We start from the raw sequence: 25,225 nt of genomic DNA, 5'->3' as shown, positions 1-25,225 counted from the left end.
ACCATTAGCATTTTTTATTAAAGGAGGAAAATACTTTCTTGTTTCATTTCAGATTTAAGATCAATTCTGCAAACATTGAGTAAAACATGAAAGGCATATAAATAAGCATAATTTCTCTGAAAACATGCAATGTTGTGTGTTGTTTGATCACCATGGTTCAGATGTAGGGCTTTGAAACCACTTAAGTTTAAAATGCTTTTTTTCCCTCCTATGCCAAAATGTTTGACTATTGTGAAATACTAACCCAGGATGCCCCGGACAAACAGTCAGCAAGGCTTCAACATTTTTCTCTTTTTTTTTTTTAGCTGCAGGCCAAAACTATCTCCATTCATGTAAACCTAGAAAATAGGTCTCTGGATATGCCATACAGCCTCTTGGTTTAACAATCCACCTTAAAAGACCAAGGGCAATTAGAGTTTTTCATTTACATCTTCAGAAGCAATACCAAGTATCTTTTTAAAAAATCAGCAATTGATGGAGGAACAGTCTTTGCATTAGCACAAGATGCTCATTTCCAATCTATTCTGTATGTAATTTCTGGGGTTTATGAGATTGAAAAAATAATTTCAGTGGAGGCCGTTTATCTAGTTTTGTGGCAGCTGCAAATTCGGTTGCTCCAGAAACAATCCACTCTCTGACCTCCCTATTATTTTGAATGGCTGGATTAATGTACTAACTACTTGTATTTGAAAATCCATCTTGGCTGTATTATCAGGGCCACATACAAAGGGCAAGAAGACAGGATTTACTGATTTACGAAACTGTTAGCATCTTTGACATTTATTTGCAAGAAAACGGCGCTTCGGCTTATTTAATATTTCAATGATAACTTAATCTTGTAAGACAGAGCGAGACACATTTCAAGAGAGCAAATGAGAGGCAGTTTTGTTTTTTTTTAAACGAGGTAACATGGGAAACAACATTCAGTGACGCGTGCACATCTCTGGGGCAGGTGCAGGGGCCAGAAGGATTAAGAATTCTTCTGAAAGGCTCTCTCCTTTGACACATGCAAGACACATAGGTACTTAATACAAAATGTAAACATTGATTTGATTTCGGCTCAGCTTCAAAACAGTGGTAAGGCATTAATCAGAAAAGTATATTTAACATTTATTCCCTTTATCCTCTATCTCTTACCTGTCAAGAACTAAGTGGGCTAACCAGTGTGGAAAAATGAAAGGCAACTAACTTTGGAAATATCCTGTATACTATTATCCCCAACCCCTGATGCCTTTCAGCTAACTTAAAAAACTGTAAGCCAAGGCAGAGAAACACAGGGTTCCAGGTGAAGAGGGTGGTTTGTGGGCTGAGCTCTGGAACGGGGCAGTGATGTTACAGAGAATCATTTGTGGGGTGGAGGGCTGGGAGGCTCTGAGACCCACAGAGGGGCAGGTCACCAGCTCTGTACCCCCGAAAGGCTGCGCCAGGGACCCCAAGTAGCTTGAGTTCCAGTGCTTCCCTGGAGATGCCATCACATGCCTCAGCATCAAGGGTACCACTGCCAGTGTTGGCAAACCCATTTTTCTTGGGGTTGAATCAGGGCATGAAGAGTTAAGGTGCTTTCAAAGCCACAGAAAGGGCTTGAGCCACTCATGCCTCCTAACATGGGGTTTGCCTCTCGTTTTGAACCCCAGTCAGCATCCTAAACGCAGCAGGGGAAGATGGCAGTGCACTTGGAGGAGCTGGGAAGAGCTCTGAGAACATCCTTCCTTGGTGCTATTCCGGACCAGAACAGGTATCTGGCTTTTTTGTTGGTTCAGGGTGAGAATGTGCCATCCTTCTCACAGGCTGAAATGATTACATCTGAAAGCTGGAATGAGCATTTTTGAGTGAGCACAGCACAAGCGCTGGGCTGATTCTCCCCAGGCACAGAGCGACATGTCATCATGCCCTTTCAGTTGCAGGCTGTTAGCTGCCCTGGTATTCTATCCCATGGCCTTCCTGGGAACGAGGGCATTCAGGCTAAATCCAGCCTTCACATGCCTGAGAAAGCCTGAAGCACCTGAGCCCTCCTGGAAGGATGGAAGCAGATGAATTTTTAAATAACAAAATGAGTGTGTATGTGAGTGTTTTTGAGAACGGTCCAAGCTTTAATAGCATGGTAAAATATTTATCCTATATTTTATAGCTAGTATGCAATCAATCCATAACCCACTGACAGAATGTAGAAAGATCAAGGTCTATTCAGCCACAACTAGATGGAACTACTCAATATTAAATAGATTTATACGCAATCAGGTGATGGGAAATGCAGACCCATAACCGGGGAAATCAGTCTGCTAAAGATCAACCCTCCACCCACAGGGAAGAAGGCAGCTCCTGGAAGCACAACTGTTCAACCTGTAGACACTCCATTCTTTTTCAAGCCACAGAGTGAAGGACTAAGGGGATCCCTCTGGTTTGGGGGTTTTAAGAGGTTGTCTTAGCAAATTGGCCCACTCAAGTTCATCTTCCTCTTGGACCCTGAAGATCCTAGTTGGGTGTCACCAATACCCCCAATCCCCTCTTTGATAAGCGGTATCAAGCGTGTATAGGGGACGGACTTGAAGGTGGGATGGAGGATTGACATTAAATATTAAGCAAACATGCCTTCTGTAGAGAAAAGTGAGTAAGGATCCTTGCTCCGTGGACTTTTTCCCAGTGAGGTGGGAAGAGGACTGGTCATGGGAAATTGCAATCACTGAATCAGAGGATGTTAGAGATAGAGAGGCCATTGTATTTTCCTCCAGGTGAAAAAGCCGAGAATGGACTTGTCCACACAGGGAGCAGTGAGAACTGAGCCACCTTTCTCTTCTCACCTGGTCCAACTTTCTCCCGGGTCTCTGGGGAGCAGACAGAAGGAGGCAAAGAACAGAGAGAATTTGGGAAGTCAAGGAAGACACTTTGAAGGGGTGCCACTTTTTGCTCACAAGCAGCGTCTGCAAGGAGAATTTTGTATGTGTATATGAGAGTGGGTCTGTGTGGCTGCGTAAGGAAGGACTCTCTCCCTGTGAGTATAAATTCCGACTGTGAAGTATAAATTCACAAGTGAAGCAGCCCAGAAAATAAAAAATGGCTGCACATAATTTACCTTTCCCACTTTCTATTCATGTACAGAGTATGAAACATAAGGATGGTTCAAAGATTCGCTGCAGAAAATTACCGCTTCATTCGGGCTCATGTATCATCTAGAAGGGAACTCACTGACTGCAGCTATTTTCAGCACAGATTATTTTTTTACCTACGAACAAATGACCTTATTCCAAAGAAGACTTGAAATTGTGTTCTTTATTTCTTTCTTCTTTTCTGCTTTTCTTCTATAAAAGGGCAACTCTTTCTCAGGAGAAACAGCCCTTTTCCATCAGTGTAGATCATCCAGGGCTTCTGGTGTCACCGATCAGTGCACCTTGCTTTCATGTGGCTGTGAGGAGCAAGCGCACAGCTTTGAACTTGAGTGGGTCTGCTTGCTGGATTTATCATCTGGAAAGGACAGAAGGGGGTTTAGTCCCTGCAGCTGCCTCCAAAGTGGCTTCCCTCCTAAATGCAGAGCTGGTGAGTTCCCTTTTAGATGATACACAAACCTGAGTGAAGCGGTAATTTTCTTAATTCCATTCTGATTACTGTCTGGATAAGAATGGCAATCGACATGATCCCCGCCTAAAATAAGTCAGTTTCTCCTCCTCTCTGTTGACACCTTTATCAGGATCTCAAGTGACCCTTGAGCTCTGGGTCAAACACAGCCCAAGGCAGAGCAGACGCCCCCAGCCCAGTTTCTCCCTGAGCCCTCTCCCGACAACTGGCCACAGATCCACAATCATGGCCCAATCTGTAAAAAGGGAACAAAGTCCACTATAGCGTTAGTCACTCAGTCGTGTCCAACTTTTTGTGACCCCAACAACTGTAGCCCGCCAGGCTCCTTTGTCCATGGAATTCTCCAGGCAAGAATACTGGAGTGGGTTGCCATTTCCTCCTCCAGGGGATCTTTTCAACCCAGGGATCAAATCTAGGTATCCCTCATTGCAGGCAGATTCTTTACTGTCTGAGCCACCAGGGAAGCCCCATCATCCCATGAATCCCCCACAATTCAAAGAGCTGGTTTTTTGACTGGGGACCATTCCTCACTAGAGCTGCTTCAGTAAAACCGAACTCTCTGCAGGCCGTCTGGGTGGTGGTGGTGTCGTGTCAGCTGAGAAGGATAACTGTACACGGATCTGAAATAACAGAGGACGTCATTTTATTGGCTGTCCACAGGAATTTGGTCACACAAGGAGGTGAAGATTGAGGCAGTGAGTGTGTGCAACACACCACCTCAGGTTAACTACTAAACAGAAGGTTAACTGATACTGGATAGGATAAAACCCGCCCTTCCGCAGCCCAGACGCCACCTACTCGTGTAGAATTAAGCTGAAGAAGCTGGCGAGGATGGCAAGGTCCATTAGCCTTGGTCTGTTGCACCGTCTTCCCATAAAACAGCCTTGAGAATTCACGAAATTAAAAAAAAAAAAGAAGAAAGAAAAGCAGCAGCAGTTCCTTTCCAATACCATCACCACCGTGCACAGACTGGAGCGCGGCATGCAGTCCACATCTGGTTGTGTTTTTTTCCCTTTTTTAAATTAACAAATGGAATGGCATGTCTATTTCAAATATTAGTAGCGTAACACTTAAGTGCAACCTCAGTCCGGCCACAAGGGTCCTAAACCTTCTGTTACCTGGTCCAGAGCAGCAAGAGGAGCCCCCCAGGTGGCCCCCTCTCCTCCCAGATTCTGCTGGGGGGCCTCCCGAGGCTGTCTCTCTCCCGCACGGCCCGCCCTTCATATTCCAAACACCTGAAAATAGTCGGGTCTCTATTTTCATTGTTAGCACAGCAGGTCAGGGTGGGGAAGAAAATTCAAATGAAACCAAGCTGTCAGCCTTTGAGGTCCTGCCCGTCTGGGCCCTCTGATTTCTCTCCCAAGGAGGGGTCTTCCTACCCCAGGGTTTAGAGCTGTGCTGGCCACCCGCGCATGGGTCACACGGTGGGGGATCATGGTGAGGGCGCTGTGCCTGCCGCTCCCACGGTGGGCCGCACCCCCTGGGCGGGCCGGGGCCCCGCGATCACACGGAGCTGAGCTTCACCAGGCCACGCACCGAGTCCTCGTGCAGGGAGTCCTGGCTGGCGAGGCCCAGCACGTGCATGGTGCGGCTGTGAGCCAGCGGGCTGCCTGCCAGCATCGTGGGCGGCGAGGGCGCCTCGTCTGGGGTCAGGAACTGGTGGCCCACGTGCTCGTCTTTCAGGGGCAGGATGTCCGTGAGCGCGGCCTCGGCGGCGAGGTTGGGCATGGAGGAGGGCGGCGTGGGCGGCCCGAGCGTCAGGCTGGCGCAGGGCGTGCCCAGGCCCGGCTTTCCGGGCAGGTGCAGCTCGTCGCTGGTGAGGCTGGGCTCGCTCTGCAGCAGGGGCGTGGCCGCGGCCTGCAAAACGAATTTGGTGCTCTGAATGCACTGGTCTTGGTCGCACTGGAGAGTGGCAGGGAGCCAGCAAAGAGGAGGCGAGAGATGGCAAGGGGGTTGGCGGGAGGGGCGGGTAGGAAAGGGGACACAGAGGGCAGGAGGGGGCAGGATGCGAGAGAGAGAGAAACCCGTTAGTGACATCTGGGTCAGACAGGGCGGAGAGCGTGCGTGGTAGCCCAGCTCCACTTGGGGACACCTGGAGTCTGAATAGCTGCTCAAACTAACAGTCACCCATGGGGACCTGGGGTGGAGGGTCCCGGCTGCCGTAGGCTGGATGCTCCGGCCCCTGTTTGCAGACAGGCCTTAACTTAAAAACAATCCCGGGGACAGAGGCACAGGCTTTGGCACCTGCCCTGGGCTGAGGTCGAGGTGGCTCCTGTGCTGAAAACCACGTTTACCCACACTGTTTTACAAATACAGGCACCTGGGACTTCCCTCGTGGTCCAGTGCTTAAGACTCTGTGCTCGGTCACAATGCAGGGGGGCCTAGGTTCTATCCCTGGTCAGGAAACTAGATCCGGCATGCTGCAGTTAAACCCCAGCACAGCAAAAACAAAAACAAAAAACAAAAAAAAACAAACCCAAAATAAAACACCAAAACACAACAGCAAAAAAACAAAAAACACAACAGTGAAAAAAAAACAAAACCAAAACCAACCCCACCTGCCCCCAGGGCTTGTACACCCATGTTCCCAGCAGCATTATTCACAGTAGCCAAAAGGTGGAAGTAAGCATCCATTGACTGACCAACTGATGCAGACATTTATCTGTAAAAAGGAAGGCCATCCTGACACACGCTGTGACGTGGATGAACCTTGAAGACATCATGCTTAGTGACAAAAGCCAGACACAAAGGAAAACTACTATATGAATCCACTTATAGGAGGCACCTCGAGGAGTCGAGTAGGATGGGGGCTTCTGGGGTCCACAGGGAAAGGGTTGGGGAGTTACCCCTTGATGTATGGAGTGTTGCTTTGCAAGAAGAAAGGCGTTCTGGAGATGAATGGTAGTGAGGGTTGGATAACAATGTGAATGTGCTTGATGCTGTGAATCGCACTTAAACGTGGTTAAAATGGTATATTTTATGTATGTGGGTTTCAGAAGTTCAAAGACCTCACTTCCAGACAAGAATAGGGCTCACGATGGAGCTTTAAGAATGGAAAGCAAATCTCAGGGAAGATCCTGGCATTTCTATCATGGCTTCATCCCAGCCAAGGGAACTTTCAGAAGAGGGGTGGAGGAGCCACTTGAATGAGACAGAAATACCACTAAAAAGTGCTAGAAAGGGGCTATCAGGCGTTGGGTCCTTTAGTGTCTGCATTTTCCAAATCATCACCTGAACCTTTTGCCACAGCAGTGCTTATGCAGTGGGTGCAGCTTTCTCTGCTCCTGCAGGGAGCTGCAGCTCGGAGCAGGGACCCTGGCCGCTGGGGAGTGCTGAGCCGTGGGGCTACTGAGGGAGGCAGGCAGCTCAGGGACCCTCACGGTCTCCAACACTGTCAGTTCTGTTCAGCACCTGGGCTCAGTCTTGACAGAACAGAGGTGGGGAAGGGCAACCTTCTTTATTTAACATTCATCTCCTGGAAACTATGCCAGGGTTCTGGATATATTGTGGTTTGCAAAGAACATGTTATGAAAATCCAATTAGTGTCCTGGCTGATGGTGGCTCAACTTCCGTGCTGCCTTCATTTCCTAGAGCTCAAACTTAGCCTCTGAGCTGGCCGGCGACCCCCGGGCTGAGATGCTGCTCGAGTCAGGCCACTTTCTGGATGATGAAATCTGGTTCTCAATTTTTCTTTCTGGAAAGCCCTCGTTCATCCTAAAACCTCTGTCCCCACAACACTCCCAATCTTGAGAAAGATGAAATTCCAACTAGATTTGCTCGTCTCTGCGGACCTGAAGAAAGCCTCTTATTAAAACATTGAAAACTGATTTGGCAGATTCTGTTTTAGGGATCAGCCCAAGTACTTGTGACTACCTCTTCCAGACTCACAGGAAAATGTCAGAGGTCTGAGCTGAAGGAAATTTCCAAGGTCAAGTGGCACAAAGGGAGAGGCGGGCTCCCCAATCTCTTTATCTCTTCCTTCCTGTCTCTCCCGTCAGGCGCCTTTTCCCTTCTCTGGTCATGCCTTTCCAGCCATGCTGTGCAGCAGAGCTCAGGGACATCCATCAGAAAACCCTGGGATAAAAGGGCTGCCAACCGTGGTCTGTTAAATTCTGGAGAGTTTATATGCACTGGGAAGTTGATGTGAAGTTTGAGGGGTCCTCTGAGAGTTTAACTAAAGCACCCCTGTGCTGACTTAGACGAGACACCTACGAAACAGCACCAACTTAAACTGGTTTTGCCTGCTTAAATAGATTGTTGATTTAATCAAAGAAAATATTTACAGAGACAGCACTGCACATATGCAAGATGGGAATCCATGTCTCCGGGATGACCCTGGAACCAGGAATCTTCAGTTTATGGAGCCCACAGAAGTGTTGGCACTGGAGCCCTACAGGAATTGAGAAGTCCTTCAATAAGGAAAACCTGGTTTCTGGCAGCACTCGTGGTTTGTATGGGCTGACTCAAGACCAGTCAACCAGCTTCCAAGTTTGAAATTCTCCCATCCCCTTTCATTTTAGCCCCAAAACTGGATGGAGGAGACAGTTGAGTCCTGTCTCCTTGAGGGTCAGCCTTTCAATAAAGTTCTTTCTCACTTCAAAAACCGGTGCCGCAGTCTTGGCTTCTTTTGTACCTTGGGCAGCGATCCCTTGCTAGGCAACGCCTGGAGGTGGTTTACTCCTCCGAAGCTATGAGCTTAAGTTCAGGGCCTCTTGCTTGCTTGTTTTCCAAGGCCTTACTTGCTTTGTTTTGCAAGTTGGTTTCTTTTTCTTCAAAAGAGCTTCCGATTGCATGACTCAGGTACCTCCAAACCTGGGTCCCTTCCTGCATATGTCTATTGATGCTTTCCTGTGGCCAGACCCACAACATGCTACAACTGTAGCCAATCTGTGCTCAGCCTCATGCGGAAAGTGCTCTCTGATTTTCCAGGGGTGAAGCTTAAGGACTTAAATATGTGAAAGAAAACATGTACCCTAAACCATTTAATTTCTTTCAAAAATGAAAATGTTACAAGTCTTTTCAAAATGACTGTTTTGAATGCCGACATATTATCTGACATGATCACCTCTTCTACAGGGATTTGCTTAAATATTTTAAAAGATGACTGTCTCTCGGAGCCTGGCTGTGGCTACTACCCTTGCTATGGGGACTGCTTTCATGTTGATGATGAACTTACCCTCTGGCCGCTCCCCCAGTTTCCCTTGTGGCCAGCTTCTATCAGTGACCATACACACTCATTGCTGGGACCAGCTTGAACCTTAGTGTCTAAATCCTGCTGTAACCCATGACTTTGAAAACCGTTGGCCACATTCAAACTGATATCTGTTTAGAAGACCAGCTCCCATTTGGGGATGCCCAGGGGCCAGGCTTTCTTCCACAGGATATTGTCCGTATAAATTTCCTACTAGCATGGAACAGGATACTAATGTGGGTTCCAACCAAGGAGAGCGTGATGCCTGTCCCCAGTGGAATTCATAATTCTCATGATATTAACTTTGCATGTTTTGAGTATCTTCTTAGAAGAAACTGGATGACTAGGGGATATCTGATTAAAAAAGGAAAAAGTCCAGCCTTTTCCTCATTTTGCACAGTGCCAGAATTCCAAGGAGAGTGGGCTGGTAAACCTTCTTGGCTGTAATTCCTGTGTGAGAACTTCCAGGGAGAAAATGGCCAATATTTTTAGGGTTACTGTGAAGATGACCCATGAAAAAATGTCCTTACACCTCTGCCTTTTTAAACCTTTATTTCTAATCCTTATTGGCCCATTTCTTGTTGATTTTTCTATTTAATTTTCTTTCTCTCTGATTTCACCAACTCTCTTCCTCCTCTTTTCTTCTCCATTTTTCCTTTGTTGACTTTCCTCCCACTTTATTCCCCCTCTTCTCTCTTCTGTTTTTCCTCCCCTGCCTCTGGCGTCACCAACTGAACGGACGTGAGTTTGAGCAAGCTCCAGGAGTTGGCTATGGACAGGGAGGCCTGGCATGCTGCAGTCCACGGGGTCACAAAGAGTGGGACACGGCTGAGCCACTGAACTCAACAACCCTTCTCTGACCTTTTTACTCCACCAACCTGCCTTGCTGGCTGTTTATCTGAGGACTCTTATCCTCAACCAGTAGAGGGAGCCATCCCTGCTCACTTAGTTCTCTCACTCCTCGGAGAAGGGCTGATAGTCCAGCATTAACACCAAGAAGCCACGAGGTATATTTCAATGTATCTAACCATTTATATAATCTTAAGGAAAAACAACCAAGCAGCCAGAGATTGGACAGTGAGAATCCATCACTGAGAAGAGGAAATTGAGAAACTCCTGCTTTCATTCCAAAACAACATTTATGAAATACGAGGTTGAACCCTATGAAATCGCCTTTTTATTTTAGGCCAAAAATCATCCAAACGCTGACTACTAATAGATTAGAAACCGGACTGCTTGTGAGAATGTCTATGGGCAGACCCTTCTGTCGGCACCATAAAACTAATCCTGTCTGGAGTTCTGGAACATTTGCGGTGGTTGCAGGAAGTCCCTGACAGCTGGCTGACTTACTGTCTAAACAAAGCGCTGGCATTTAACTTGCAAAGAACTGTATCATTTCAGATGTTCGAATGTCACACGCATTATCACTTAATGTTACAGTTTAAAATGCCATAGAGATAAGTTATTTTTGTTTCTGCAGATTTTCAAATAAAATTGTTCTTGCTGGCATACATGTTAATTTTTTTTCTTGTCTGAAATAAACCTAGCAAACAGATTAAATGCTGCCAAACCCAAAGCCAGAAGTTTTCTAGATGGTCTCCTATACGAATTAAGAATAAAGGAAATTATTTACTTCTTTTGCTCCAATTCTGTCAAAAGTATTAGCATCAGGCACTGCTTATCTCTGCTTGTCTGTGAAGCTGTGTTCTGGGGTCTTATGAATGCTCATTTACTTTAATAAAAACACTATCGGTTTCTAAAATTCACCTGAAATGTAGGTTAGAAGGAGTTCTTTGTTTTTATTCTCTTTTAAAACATTATCATTTAAGTTTGCTCAAGTTATTTTTCTCTATCATATTTGAACTTTCAGACTTTGCATGGAGAGGACTCCTGTGAGACCAGTTTAATAAATCTTGCAACTGCCAGCTTTAATTTGTTTTTCTATTGGATGGAGGGTATTTAACAATGAGGTTAATTATGGCTGATTCATGTTGAGGTTTGACAGAAAAACAACAAAATTCTGTAAAGCAATTATCCTTCAATTAAAAAATAAATAAATTTATTTTAAAAATGAGTTTAAGTAAATATAGCAAATGATTTAAAAAAAAAAATGGCCCAACAGTTATGTACTGTTTCTTTGTGTTTAGCACATGATCTGAAAGGATCTTTGTAGCTACACGTGCCAGCTTTAAATAAGCTATGACCCTGATGTAACACAGAACTTAAATTATTTGACAATCAAATGAGATATGCATAGTAAAATAAGGTAATAATAAATGCCAATAATAAGCAAAGTAGGAGTAATGAAAATATGATCTTCAGTTGGCCCTGGGATTATGTGCATGAAATTCTAGTGTGGGCTCCTCAGAAATTCATAGGTATTTATATGACAAGGGCTATACTTGGGTCACATACATCATTTTAATACTTTTGATGTCACTTCATTACTTCTCTAATGTTTTCTTCCTTGGGAATCTGTGGTAGAGGGAAGATCACTTAGGTACTAACTAACCATCTCCATTCCCCAATTATGTGAGATGGTAAGTTAACAGTGAACTGTCCCATTTTTGAGATGCTACGTAAGACCTCAGTGGGTACTTTGATGACAGCTATCTATTAATATTTACCTGATTCTCTGGCCCTGCAATATCAGTATGTTTTTCTAAGACTTAAAGCCTTTACCTTCACCTTCTGAAAGTGCAATTTCCCTAGGAGCACTTTTCCTATCATTTGCGAAATGCCTTTCTGATCTAGACTTTAATAATAAAACAGCTGGCAAAAATTTGGCCTGAGATATCTAGACTCTCTCTGCAAAGGAACATGCCAAGTCTGGTGCTAAATATAAAGTCTCCAAATGTTCCTCCTTTCTAGGTGAGCACTAGAAATACTTCTAGGTCAGAGGAATCATGTTCCACAGCTAAATCAGTATTTACTGTTGATGGAGTGGGCAGCAAAATTGTGTGTCTGGGGAATATGGCAGTGTTGGTTGCAAAGTGTCCTCTGATCACAAAGATAAGGCTTCTATTCCCAGGAATGGTAACCTCTAGTGGGCTAGTATTCCCTCTGTGTACAGGATGTATACAAAACTGGCCAAAATATGTGAGGCAAACATTTTTCAATAGGGCACAACAGACAATGCAAGGCCGCGATCCCTGAAAGGGAAGAAACTCACAGGCGAGCCCCACAGTCAAGCAGTCCTTTCCTTGGGGAGAATTTCCCCACCATGGTATAGGCTGAACAGAATACAGAAGTTTTTCTGAGTAGAGAAAGCAGAGATCAGAGGATCAGAAGCTTAAGCGGCTGGATCTGTAGGGCAGGGCACTGCAGAAGAGAATGCTGTGTAGAGAAGGGGGCCAGAGATGCCAGTGAGGGCCAACCCCCCAAGTCTGTAGCCAACAGCTGTGCTGCCCACGTGCAGGATGAGTCCCCTCTCCTGTCCCCCTTCCCCTGAAGCCAATGAGACGGCAGCTGTAATAAGGCTGAGAGGGGCACACAGACAGTGGAAGTTGAGAAAAAGAGGGACGACTGATCACATTAACATCCCCCAAACCTTGTTAACATGGCTGGCATCCAGCTAGGGCATTCAGAAGGCTGAACCTTAGGAGAAAGACTCATGCCCTAAATGGAGACCCAGGACCACCCCTAATGATGGAGAAGTCAAACCCTGACCAGGTACTTGGAAGAGACAGAATTTGGAGGCTGAGCTCCCTCAAACTAGAGGGCCTGAGAAACATCTTGGACTGCCTATAAATCTGCATTAACAAAATATAAATCACACCTGTACAAGTTCAAGATGATTAGCCACTAATTGAACTGCCTGCTAAAACAAGGATCAACACTCTTTAGAAGATAACAAAATCTAGTCTCTACAAATATACTATCCAAAATGTATTCAATAAAATATCAATACACATATAAATAAATAGAAAAAAGTAATCTAGAGTTAAAGGGGAAAAGTGGACACCAAACCCAAGGTAGCCTAGATATGTTTAGCAGATATAGACTTCAAGCAGTATAATAATGTTCAAATACTATACAAAAATATGGCTTCAATGAGTAAAAAGATAAGGAATCTCAGTACAGAAATAAAATTCAGCAGAGAAATTAAAAGAACCAAAAGAAAATTCTAGAACTAAAAAGCATACTAACCAAAGTGAAAAATTCTCTGCATTCACTTAACAGTAGTTGGAGGGGGCAGGAGAAAGAATCAGTGAACATGAAGATAGATCAAAAGAAATGATCTAATTTGAAGAACTGAAATAGAAAGTTTGAAGAAAAATGCACAGAGCCTCAGGGACTTATCCTTTGGGGCAATGTCATCAAATGGTTTAACATATGAGTAATTGGAGTCCCAGGAGGAGAGAAAATGAGATAAGGAAAAATAAATAAATTAATAAATTGAAGACATAATAGGCAAAATGTCCCAGTTTGATGAAAAACGGTAACTTTCAGATCCAAGAAACTGAATGAACTCTGAGCAGTTTAACAGTGGAGATCACCCTTGGACTAGGTCAATAACTCATTTGGTACTGATGTTTCTACCTGGACAAACCGTCAACACTTATACTAAAGTGCTGTGAAATGGTTCGTGCTTAGGGGAGCAAGTGAAGAGGGAAAAAAGAGCTAATGTGTCATTGGTTAAGACTGTCATTTGTAACAGAGGAGAGGCTGAAGCTTCATAGATTTTTGCTTGGTCAAGGTTAGATTATGGAGAGGTTGCCTTCAGTCCTCCACTGGTTTTGTGACCGACCACAGCAGATTTATCATCCTTCTGCATGGAAGGCCTGGGTGGAGTGGCTTCCCTGCCCTGGGAGAAGACTTCATGTCACTCTGTCCCATAAGACCATGCACCTGGGATACTTTGGAACACAGTTAAGAAGAGTACTTTCCTTAGAGTCGGACTTCTAAGGACGAAATAGTAGCTTAGCCACTGGTTAGCTATTTCACGAATTTAGCATCCCCGAATCTCAGTCTCTTCAAAGGGGCGATTAGAATACTCACATCAGGTGATTCTGTAAGGATTCAATGAGATGATAATGCATGCAAAGCATTTAACCCAGTGCCTGGCACATAGCAATCCATCTCTCTCTCTCTTTCCTTCTCTCATTTAACTGACACTTCTGAATTCAACTACCATAGGAACTAGTCTAGCCAATGGGGATATAGCACTGAACAAACAGTATTAAACATTCAGTTATTATTATTGCTTGAAATGCTTTTAGTAAGTAACTGTTTGTCGCTCAGTTGTATCCAACTCTTTGCAATCCCATGAATGGTAGCCTGCCAGGTTCCTCTGTCCATGGAATTCTCCAGGCAAGAATACTGGAGTGGGTTGCCATTCCCTTCTCCAGGGGATCTTCTTGACCCAGGGATCAAACCTGGGTCTCCTGCAGGCAGATTCTTTACTGTCTGAGCCACCAGGGAAGTCTATTAAAATGCTTTTAATAGAGGACAAAATCTTTCATCCACAATTAGAATTCATATATCCCTGAAAATTTGACTTAAATTCCCTTCGATGCATAGATGATTGAAAAGAGATCTTTTCCTAGGAGTAGATATTGACAGAGGAGAGAGGGTGAGGGTAATGGGATGTGGAGACGGTAAGCATATGGGGAGCATGAACTGTTGGGGTCAAAGTGTGGCGTCTGAATTGGGCAAGTTTACCGAAGTCCTCTGTGCCTCTGTTTATTGGTCTGTAAAATGGGGATAAAATCAGTAGTAGTCTCGGAGGGCCGGCGTGAGTTATATAAAAGCCTTGGAAGGGCGCATGGTAATACTCCGTGCCGCTGAGGTGTGCGGTTCGGTACACACTATGCCGTGTGAACATGAAGGAACTGGAGGGAGGAGGGCGGGGCAGAGACTCGTCAGCCTTCGTGTTCTGCTTGGTGCCAGCCCTGCCCATTCAGAGCTGTCTCCTCTCCCCTTACTCCCGTTAACACGGTCCATACACCACAGAAGCCATAAAGAAGAACGGAAATAATAAAAAGACTCATGCTCTAGTGCCTGAATGGCCTATAAATGCACAGAGGAATGGAAGGTTATCTGGCGCAGTGATGTGGCGGCAGCCGGGACGACAGGCTCTGCACCGGAAGGAACCCTGAGCCCTTCCACCAACGCTGGGTCCTCTGTTTCCCATCGTGGGGGTGCTGACTGCCCCAGCCTGAGCGCCTCCGGGGGCTGGGGCGGGGGGGCTGGGGGGGCTCCCTCCCGCCGGGAGCTCTGGGTGTTGGGCATTTCCCTCTTGGGCTGAGCACAGGTTGCCTCCTGGCCCACCTTCCGGTCCCAGTTTCCAACCTGTGGGGCCATGAACAGCATGTCTCATCTTAGTCCCCTAAAGACCTTTCAGATCCAGCCTCCCCCTGAACATGTTCTGACATACTGGGGGCACTCCCTGCAGCGGGTAGGAGCCTTAGGGGCCAAAAAGACTTCTCCCAGCCTTAAGCCCAGTGGAAGCCTGGGTTTCTCCGAACACAGGGGCCATGGAGAGACAGGAAGTGCAGGGGGCCCCAAGGCAGTTAATATTTAAATGTATCTGTCTGTAAGCAACTCGCTCTATAATTGGTAATGATTTCTCTGTAATTACATGTGTGCTGGGGAATTCTTATGAAGTGAGAAAAACCCAACCTACAAATCATTTCTAAGAGGTAATGAAATTTTAATGAAAGCTAGATTTAACAATTAATGAAGTTGACATATTCATGGGTCTTGCAGACATTAAACATTTATTAATTTTGATTTTGCTGTTTTCATGTTTCAGAGCTTATAAGTTTTTTTCAGGTCTTAAGACTTTTCATAGTCCTCAGAAAAGTACACACGTGCTTTGCTTACAGTGTCTAGTGGGCAAAATGCGCCTGTCCTGTCTCTTGGCCCTGTGGGTTAATTTGAGCCTACCGAAGCTATCACTGCATGAAGCCGTGTGGCCATGTCACGGCACCAAAGAGAACTCCTTTTCTCTTAGTTTCTGCTTCCACATTCTGGGTGGAGCCTTTTCTAGATATGATGGAATCGAGGGAAGGAAGGAATGAGGAAAAGAAGACAGGAAGAAACTAAATATTTGTTTAGAACTTCCCTTAAAGCAATCCCCTGCAGAGGAATGTTTAACCAGCCCCAACCTACTGCGTGCCAGGCCCTTTGTTATAAAGTGGTGATAGGAGGGAGGTGAACATCATTACCCGCCTCTTCATTGTATGGTTTGCTAACTTAAAGCTCTCTGGATAAATCAACTCGCTGACATCACGCAGCCCTGACTCAGTCACTGTGACCCCGGCTCGCTGATCTTACACCCCACACTCTTGCCTTTTCCCGCCATGTCCAGTATTATTTAAATCTGCCTGTTTGCAAAGTTTTTCCTTCCACTGTCTTTCAGAATCATCCTATTCTATTATCCCCCCACCCCCGTGGTTGTTTTTTATAATTAAATTTATTTATTTTTTAATTGAAGGATAACTGTTTTTACAATATTGTGTTGGTTTCTGGGAAACTACTCTCTTATTCTATTAGATCAAGAAACTTGATCTGATCTGGTGGGGCCAGAATTGGCAGGGGCAGGTAGAGAGAAAGTTAGCAAAGGATAATAAATGTTGATTTAAAAAAATAATCTTCTAGTCTGTGAGATGAAATCAGATTAATAGCCTGATGATAAACATGGACACATTATAATTTTTTTTTCTCTTTAAATGTCAGATGGAGTACTTCTAGGATAAATAAAATAAAGTTGATTCACATTTCCACTACTTCAAAGTGAATTTCTACAAACCACGTCATTTCTTCCTAAGTATGGGGGAGCAGACCTCCCCCGAGCTTTCTGTACGGATGCCTGCAGGACAGCCCCCCTACCCCCAAGCATCCAAGGGGACCCCAAGTCCACATACTGACATCAGAGTTCCCCTAACTGGCACCTCCTTTGATATTTCCCACTGGGGACTTGTATGGTCATCTTGTCCCCAAGCTGACAGGCAGGGGGCATTCCTGGCTCCCCGCTCCCAGGCCTCACATGGACTCCATGCCCAAGTCCTGGAGGGTCACTGCCTCTTTTCTGAACACACATCTGCGGTCCCAGTCTGTTTGTCATGGCCTCTGTTGTGGCTGATTCAGGTCTACAGACAGCACTGGGGGCCACACTGGGTCCCTTCCAGAAACATTTCTTTAGAGAGGTTTGCTCCTGATGGAGAGGCCGTGCCTGCCAGACCACTGAGGAATGTGAAGGCCCTGAGGGTCAAGACCACCAGGCTGTGAGCTCAGGTGCCCGTGGAAAGACCCGCCCCAGCCCCACCTCCCAGGTGCAGATTGAAAACAGAGCATCCGTCCCCACCTTCACAGATGCATGAACCGGGGACTTCTCCGGAGACCAGCCCAGTCTGTTTTTTGCTGTCAATGCCCGAACAGCTTGTCTGATTTTCTGCACTAAGGCATGCAGGGCTGATTAAGATTTGGGCTGCAAGTGGGGAGAACTGGTGGCCGAGTCCTCCCCCCTCCCCCCCCGCTGCACACTTAAAGAGGGGGTGGGGGAGTGGGTACAGACTGTGGCAAGGGGACAGCAGGGGACTCGGGGACTCTCCAGAGGCCCATCCTGCTTGGGCAGCTCTGTCTCGCTCTGGACAGCAGCCCGGTTCTGGGTGAGGGGGCTTTCCAGTCCAAGATGTTTCTGAAGGAAGTGTGGTGTGAGTGCTCCTCCCACACAGCCCTGAACAAACCGACCCACCATCCACCCCTGTTGCAGGTGGGCTAACCCTTCAATGGACATTGCCTTCACTTCAAGCTTCCTTTCCCTCCCTGAGCCATGCGTGTCCTAGGAAGCTAGGCGATTGGTTGTTACGGGTCAGTGAACACCGATGCGGGAAAGAGCCCTCGTGGGGCGCCCCGGGTCATACCATGTCACTCTGGGACTGTGTGGCCCCGTATGCGGCCATCCCGTTGGAGGGCGCAGCTGGCTGCGGGGTGTCGGGCTGAATGTACCCTCTTCGGTCGATAAGGCTACAAGAGAACACAGAACAACGCAGGAGACGAGTGGATCAAAAGCTGAAAACGCCGAAAACACTCTTAATTTCCATCCCTGGGGGGTCCCCCTCTCTGTGATGCCCCCCGATCCTGAGCCCCTTCGAAAACACCTCTGCTCACCTTCACGTATGGTCAGCCTCCAGAGTCGGAGACTTCTGTCCTTAAAAATGCCTGGAGCATCTGACTCCTCCCTGCCACCTGCTGTGACCTGCCCCCCGCCCCCCGCCGCTGTCCAGCCCCACCCTGATCTCATCACCCCTCCTGGCTGCACGGCCTCCATCACCTACCAACAGAGCCCAGACCCCTGTGCTTGGACTTCCGGCTGCCCACAGCCTGTCCCCAGCCTTCCTCTCCAGGCTTAAATCCAGATCTTATTGCACTCCGCATTCCCAGCGTCATTCCATAAGCAGCGCGTCTGAGCATCGCTGTGCCCGCGTGGCCCAGACTAGAAACCACGCATCCACTGTGTGCTATCTGGTTCGCTGTCTCTGCATTTTTTTTGTGCAGCCTCTGGCTTTTAACTGCCCAGACCCTCCACTCTCCTGCCCGTCTGTGTCGGTCTTTAGAGGCCCCCAGCCTCACTCCTGACGCTTCATCGGCTTTCTTCCCACCTGGCTCCTCTCAGCCCTGCCTGTGACCCTCCCGATGGCCCACGTCACTGTTGGCTGGGGTCACAGGGATCTCCACCCACGTCTTCTCCATTGAGCAGCCTGCAAGCTCCCGAGGGAGGGCAGGCTTCATCTTGTCTGCCTCAGGGCGCCTGCCCCAGAGCATCGGCCCCTCTCCTGCAGCCTCGGGCACCCTGGGCATCATACCACCGCACGCTGGCTCTGCCTGTGCCCATGCGCCTGCCATGGAGCGCAGGCTCTGCCACCAGTTCCGAGCAGACGCTTGCTGATTGAACAAATAACACCGGGTCCTCGGTCTCCAGCAGACAAGTTTCCTGGGCAATGTCTGTCTTTACTCTATGGCCCAGTTGCCCAGGTGGGAGGTAAGGGCGAAGGTTACTTTGCCATCAAAAGGGTTGCTGTTTCTCTCCCTGACTGAAGACTCTGAGATGACCTTGGGTCTAAGGGCAGAACTGAAAAGGGCCACAGGCAGTTTGGTCAGTAAGTGGGGCTCCCGCCGAGGCCTCCCACGGTGTAGGGAGCACACTCCCGGCAGCCTCTGAGAGACGTCCTGAGCACACCCAGGTGCCCACCTAACTCCCCTTTGTGGGGTAGGGGCTGGGCAGCTGAAAGCTGCTCCAGGTGTCAGGTCCGCTCTCAGAAGACAGGGGTTGTTGTCACAGCCGCCACCTCAGGTCAAGTGACAGACTAATGACCCCTTAAAAGACACCTGTGGCAGAATCTCAAGTGGGATTCTGATCCAGTTTCAGTCAAATCCCCCGAAGGTTTAGAAAAAAAATAAGAGGCAACAAGAACCTCCATCTGCCAAAAGAGAGGTGCTGGACCCCACACAGGACCATCAGAGGGGTTCTCTTAGCAAGTGTGCAGCCATCTTCAAGGGTATCAAAGATCAAAGGTGAAAGGGCACAGAAGGACGTCTTGGGGAGAGGGGTCCTCAGCTCCTGCCAGTGATGAGTTCCAGGGCAGAGGCTGGTGAGGTGAGGGCAAGGGCTGGGCACGGCTCCTGGGGGAGAGCTGGTGGGAGGTGGCTGGAAGGGGCGTGTTGGGGGTCAAATTGTCTGCCCCCCAAAAGATATGTTGGAATCTAGCTGGCTCTGGTAGGGAGGAAGGGGAGGAAAGTGTTAACTCTCAGGGAACTTTGAAGTTCTGATTCACTGAAATGACACTATTTTGGAGGAAATGAAAGTGCCCTGAGTCCTTTTTTTTTTTTTACCCAACTGACAGGAGAAATTAAAGGACATACAGGGGATTTCATCCAGGAGAAGAAAAAGAACTAGGTCATCAAGAGAGTCGGAAGGGACGGGAGGGATTATAGAAAAAGTGGTTCTGGGCCCCCCTCCTGTGTGTTCAGCCTGTTTCAAGGCCCAGCCATGCCCCCAGGACTGTGACACTGCCCACCCCCACCCCAAGTCTCCTCCTGGGCCTCAGAAAGCCCTGAGAGCTTCCCTAAACTCATCTCATCTCTCTCTTTTCTAAAAGTTTGTTTTATTTATTTATTTTTGGCTGTGCTGGGTCTTTATTGCCACGGGGGTGTTCTCTAGTTGCGGCAAGCAGGGGCTACTCTTTGGGGGTAGTATGAGGGGGCTTCAGTGGTGGGTGTGGTGCTCGGGCTTAGCTGCTCCCTGGAATATGGGAATCTTCCCAGACCAGGATCAGAGATCGAACTTGTGCCCCCTGCGTTGGCAGGTGGATTCTTAACCACTGGGCCACCAGGGAAGTCCCTCATCTCATCTCTTGCCTTGCTTGCCCCCCGGGACCGCTCCCCCTCCCCATCACTCCCTCAGTTCCTCCTCTGACAAGCCGGGCTCTCCCCTCACCTGTGGGCCTTTGCACATGCCGTCCCCGCTCTCCTCCCGTGATTCCTTTCCCCCAGCTCCTCCTGCTCCTTTAGCTCGCACCTTACAACCCCTCCTCTGGGAAGCCCTCCCACTTGTCCCATGGGGCCTGCACCCCGACCCCATCACAGCCCCTCCCACTGCTCAGACTTGTCCTTGATGGACCTTTATGTTGACATTCTCTAGAGGACATCCCCAGCCCAGAAACAGTGGCCAAGAGAATTCTTACAACCAACTGACCCACAGCACCAGCCTGTAGGGCCTGACCCTGAACACATCTTGGGACTTTCTGCTTTTCCAATCTTCCATTCTTCCTGCGGTTACGAGAATCCCCTCCCCCAAACCTGGCTGTCTCCACCCTGTTGCCCCCACCTCCCCGGAGGCTCTGCAAGGAACAGATTGTGGGTCTTTGTCCTCGTGGTCTCTGGCTCTTGTGGGGAAACTTGAAGACACACTTTTCCTCCCTCGTGAGCACACTGTTGCACTGAGAATGCTTTAGAGACATCTGTCTGAGGCAAGGATGCTGGGCACATGGGGGGTCCTGGGCCCCTGTCTGAGGCACATGATACTGGGCACATGGGGGGTCCTGAGCCCCTGTTTGAGGCAAGGATGCTGGGCACACGGGGGGTCCTGAGCCCCTGTCTGGGGCACATGATACTGGGCACATGGGGGGTCCTGGGCCCCTGTTTGAGGCAAGGATGCTGGGCACATGGGGAGTCCTGGGCCCCTGTCTGAGGCAAGGATGCTGGGCACACGGGGGGTCCTGAGCCCCTGTTTGAGGCAAGGATGCTGGGCACACGGGGGGTCCTGGGCCCCCGTCTGAGGTGAGGGACTCTGCTCATTCTACAGGCTTCTCGGGGATGCCAGTGAGATGCCCTGGCGCTCTTTGGGGCCCAGGGTTGGGTGAGGCAGGGCAGAGAGAAGCAAGGCCCACGGGAGGGAGCAGTGAAGACAAGCAGCAACCCCTCCTTTCATCAGTGCCAGCTCTGGGAGCCCAGGGACCTGGGACAGAGGGCAGCACCCAGCTTTCTGCACAGACCCTAGAGTGGCCAAGCTCTTCCGAGTGGAGGGCCAGTGCTGAGAAATGCCCCACTCCAGAGGGACTTGGATTGTGGAAAGAATACAGTCCCAACTCGGCCAAACCAGCAAATTTAACCCAGTTGTGGGAGTAATAATTTCAGCTACGACAAGATTTGATCTATAAACAACACAAAGCAGTGCCTGCCAAGTGCAAATCGAAGACTTGGGAACCAGAAAAGAGATCTGGATAAAACGGGAGACCTTTGAATTCTCCTGGATGCGGATGTCTACTTTAGAGATGACGGGAGGCGCTTGTCCAGGTCTCTTTGGCCTCTTCTACCATGTGTTTCACGGCCTATCCCCAGTGTCCACAAATAAACACACACCAGGAGGAAACAGTTCAACTGTGAAAATCCAAGCATCTCCGGAGGGTTTTTCTAGTCTGGAGAGCCCCAAGAGGGATTCCTGGGTGAGTCTAGTGCTCGCTTGGAGAGGGTGCCCTCCGGGCATGCCTGACTCTCTGGCCTGGGGCGGCCCTTCCATCTGAGCCCTTGGCTGTTCCTTCTGCTGTCACTTCCCAGAGGAGGCCTTGGAGGGACAGGTTGGGGGGCCCCCTGACACCCTCAAATTCAGGTCAAGTGTGGCAAACTGGGCTCTCAGCTTTCTAGACGCAAACTGGAAAATGGCCAATTTCCAATTACCCAATGACACCAGGAACTATAAGGTAGTGCCAATTACAAGTGGCCTTGGAATATATGCTTTATATTCTTTGGGGGGTGGGGTGGGGTGAGGATCACGCTTCCTTCCCTAATGAAGTTTCCCTGACGATCAAACCCAGTTTGCAATCCATGAGCACATGTCAGTGATGACTGGCCACGGAGCTATAGAGAAAAGTGAAAGCGAAAGTCGCTCCATTGTGTCTGACTCTTTGCAATCCCGTGGGCCATACAGTCATGGAATTCTCCAGGCCAGAATACTGGAGTAGGTCGCCTTTCCCTTCTCCATGGGATCTTTCCAACTCAGGTCTCCCATATCGCAGGCAGATTCTTTACCAGCTGAGCCACACGGGAAGCCCAAGAATACTGGAGTGGGTAGCCTATCCCTTCTCCAGCAGATCTTCCCGACCCAGGAATCGAACCAGGGTCTCCTGCATTGCAGGTGGATTCTTTACCAACTAAGCTATCAGGGAAGCCCAAAGTTGAGACAAACCAGCAGCTTTGTGGCTTCTCTCCATTTACACAGTTAGAGGTCAAAAGAGAGGAAGGCTTGGAAACTCACCCTAGAAACCTGGAAAACGTGCTCAGTAAATACTGTGGATGATTGGCTAATCAGTTGGAAACAGTCTATATACGTGGGTGTAACTCATGAAAAGTCTAGAGCTGACTGTGTTCTGCATAGTTCTGACTTGGAGGCAGCAGGTACTAGCTAACACACACAGGTTCTGATGTCAGATGCCTAGGTCTGCATCCTGACGAGTCAGGACTTACTAGCTGTGTGATCTTGGGCGTGTTATTTAACCTCTCTGTGCTTCGGTTTCCTCTTCCATATAATGGGATGTAATAGTACCTCATAAGTACAGAAGGGCTTCCCAGGTGGTGCTAGTGATAAAGAACCTGCCTGCCAATGCAGGAGACTTAAGAGACACCACTTGGATCCCTGGGTTGGGAAGATCCCCTGGAGAAGGAAATGGCAACCAACTGTAGTATTCTTGCCTGGAGAATCCCATGGACAGAGAAGCCTGGAAGTTTACAGGGTTGCAGAGTCAGACACAACCGCAGCGACTTAGCACATAAGTACAGAGTGAGGTTTTAAAAGTTCACCCATGTAAAGCACTTGGAGCGTAATGCTCTTCTACAAACGTCAGCCACAGCCATTATTAATATGACTGCCGTCTCGCCATCACCAGAGTCTCAGCTCCTTCAGGCCACACGGATTGCTCCCTCTGAACTATTCCAGCATGTCTATTCCGTACGACTCAGCTCTCACCACTTACCTCTACAGGCTTTCTAATCACTTCCTCCACTGTGTCCCAGGCCCCGCTCTACAGTCCCCTGCACATCACAGACATTCAACGTCTTATAGTAATTCATGGGGGGTCCCGTGCCTCAGTTTCCCTATTTTGATCTTGAGGGGATTTTCCCAAACTTGACACAAATTCAGTGGAATGTTATGCCAAGCATAACACAATAAGCATAACACAAGTCACATCTCTATTTCTTTAAGGCTGTGTCTCTGTAGCATGAGCAGAGAGCTGACTGGGCCGGCAGTCTCCACAGTGGCCGCCTGCTGCTGCTGCTGCTAAGTCGCATCAGTTGTGTCCGACTCTGTGTGACCCTATAGATGGCAGCCCACCAGGCTCCCCCATCCCTGGGATTCTCCAGGCAGGAACACTGGAGTGGGTACAGTGGTCGCCTGAGCCCTCTGCTAACACATGAGGCTGTGCACTTCCCTGGGTCGACCCTGATGCTGGGAAAGACTGAAGGCAGGAGGAGAAGGGGATGACAGAGGATGAGATGGCTGGATGGCATCACCGACGCAGTGTACACAGTGCAAGCGAAAGTTGCTTAGTTGTGTCTGACTCTTTGCGACCCCATGGATTATACAGTCCATAGGATTCTCCAGGACAGAATACTGGAGTGGGTAGTCATTCCCTTCTCCAGGGGAATCTTCCCAATCTAGAGACTGAACCCAGATCTCCCGCATTGCAGGTGGATTCTTTACCAGCTGAGCCATGAGGGAAGCACATAAGTTTGAGCAACCTCTGGGAGATGGTGAAGGACAGGGAAGCCCGGAGCGCAGAAGTCCATGGGGGTCGCAAAGAGTCGGACACGACTGAGCAGCTGAACAGTAACAAAAGCTGTCTAAATCTTACCTTGGAGAGATTGGTCCACACAGCGCGACACAGCAGTTTGTAAAGATGTTTCCGTAGCTGTAGGGGTTGTAATTTTCTTTACCTCTTTTATTTGACCAAGATCCTTTAATCTGAAAGGAAAGGACAGTCAGTGACACAGTCTGCCTCGCACCAATGCCCCAGGTTGGGTCAATCGGACCATGAGAAATCCATAAAGAGTGCGATGGTCTTTACTCATTTCTTCAGCAGGAGAAACCGAGGAACTTTTCTCAAGGACAACTGGCATTTAAACTTGGAAATGTCCCCAAACAGCAGGTCAGACCAGGGGGAGAAGTAGCATTCTCTGGGGAAAATAATCTCTTAATTCCACAACCTGGTATTGAAGGCCAGTTCACATAAGCCAGTGGAGATCTTTTTTTTTTTTTTAAAACACCGTTTTTAAAGTCTTTATTGAATTTGTTACCATGGTGCTTCTGTTTTACGTTTTGGTTTTTTTGGCCATGAGGCTTATGGGATCTCAGCTCCCTGCGCAGGGTTCGAACCTGCATCCCTTGCTTTGGAAGATGAAGTCCTAGCCACTGGACCACCAGGGATGTCCCACCAGTGGAGGATGTTTTCATACCACATTTAATGTGATAAATAGTAATGGAATTAATGGAGTAACGTGCCTCCTCCAATTGCCCATTGATAGCCTGGATTCAGCTCCTAAATACTCCTGCAGAGTACTTCTGATGTTTTTAGTTACCAACCATAAGTAACTGTCTTAATAGTCTCTGAACTCATGCATCTCATCAGCACTGATTTTTCAAGTCTTTAAGGCAACCTGACTAATTCTGAGACATTTAGTTCATGTACTGACAGAGACTTCTGTCAGAATCCAAATATTTGGAGCAGAAGGGACCAGAGTCATGACAAAACATTTTCCAACATTAGGTTTTCTGGTTTTATATCTCCTCTCTGTCATCATTAAATACAGGCAGATAATCCTAGATAAAAGGTTAAATTTGGGGTCAAGGAAGTTGCCTCCCAAAATATGATGGAATCGTTATCTGTGAGAAGCTAGCCTGCACTGTCTCTCTTCAGCGGGGCAGGGTGGCAAGTTGCTCCCAAAACATTGCAAAGGAACAGAGCA

General features: G+C 48.0%; 1 protein-coding gene across 1 annotated transcript in view; it reads right to left on the bottom strand.

Annotated features, from left to right (window-relative positions):
- Positions 1-4,207: 4,207 nt before the first annotated feature.
- Positions 4,208-25,225, bottom strand: part of ZDHHC14 (zinc finger DHHC-type palmitoyltransferase 14) — a 288,112-nt gene continuing 267,094 nt past the window's right edge. Inside the window, exons 7-9 of the mRNA XM_052645783.1 lie at positions 24,115-24,224; positions 17,632-17,734; positions 4,208-5,472 (exon numbers count right to left, since the gene is read on the bottom strand). Of these exons, the coding sequence (XP_052501743.1) occupies positions 5,074-5,472; positions 17,632-17,734; positions 24,115-24,224 (612 nt within the window). The 3' untranslated portion in view covers positions 4,208-5,073. The remainder of the gene's footprint in view (positions 5,473-17,631; positions 17,735-24,114; positions 24,225-25,225) is intronic.

Source organism: Budorcas taxicolor, chromosome 9 (genome assembly GCF_023091745.1).
Source record: "Budorcas taxicolor isolate Tak-1 chromosome 9, Takin1.1, whole genome shotgun sequence".
Classification (NCBI taxonomy): Eukaryota; Metazoa; Chordata; class Mammalia; order Artiodactyla; family Bovidae; genus Budorcas; species Budorcas taxicolor.
The sequence above is the reverse complement of the archived record's forward strand: the minus strand, read 5'-3'. Positions and strand labels throughout refer to the sequence as shown.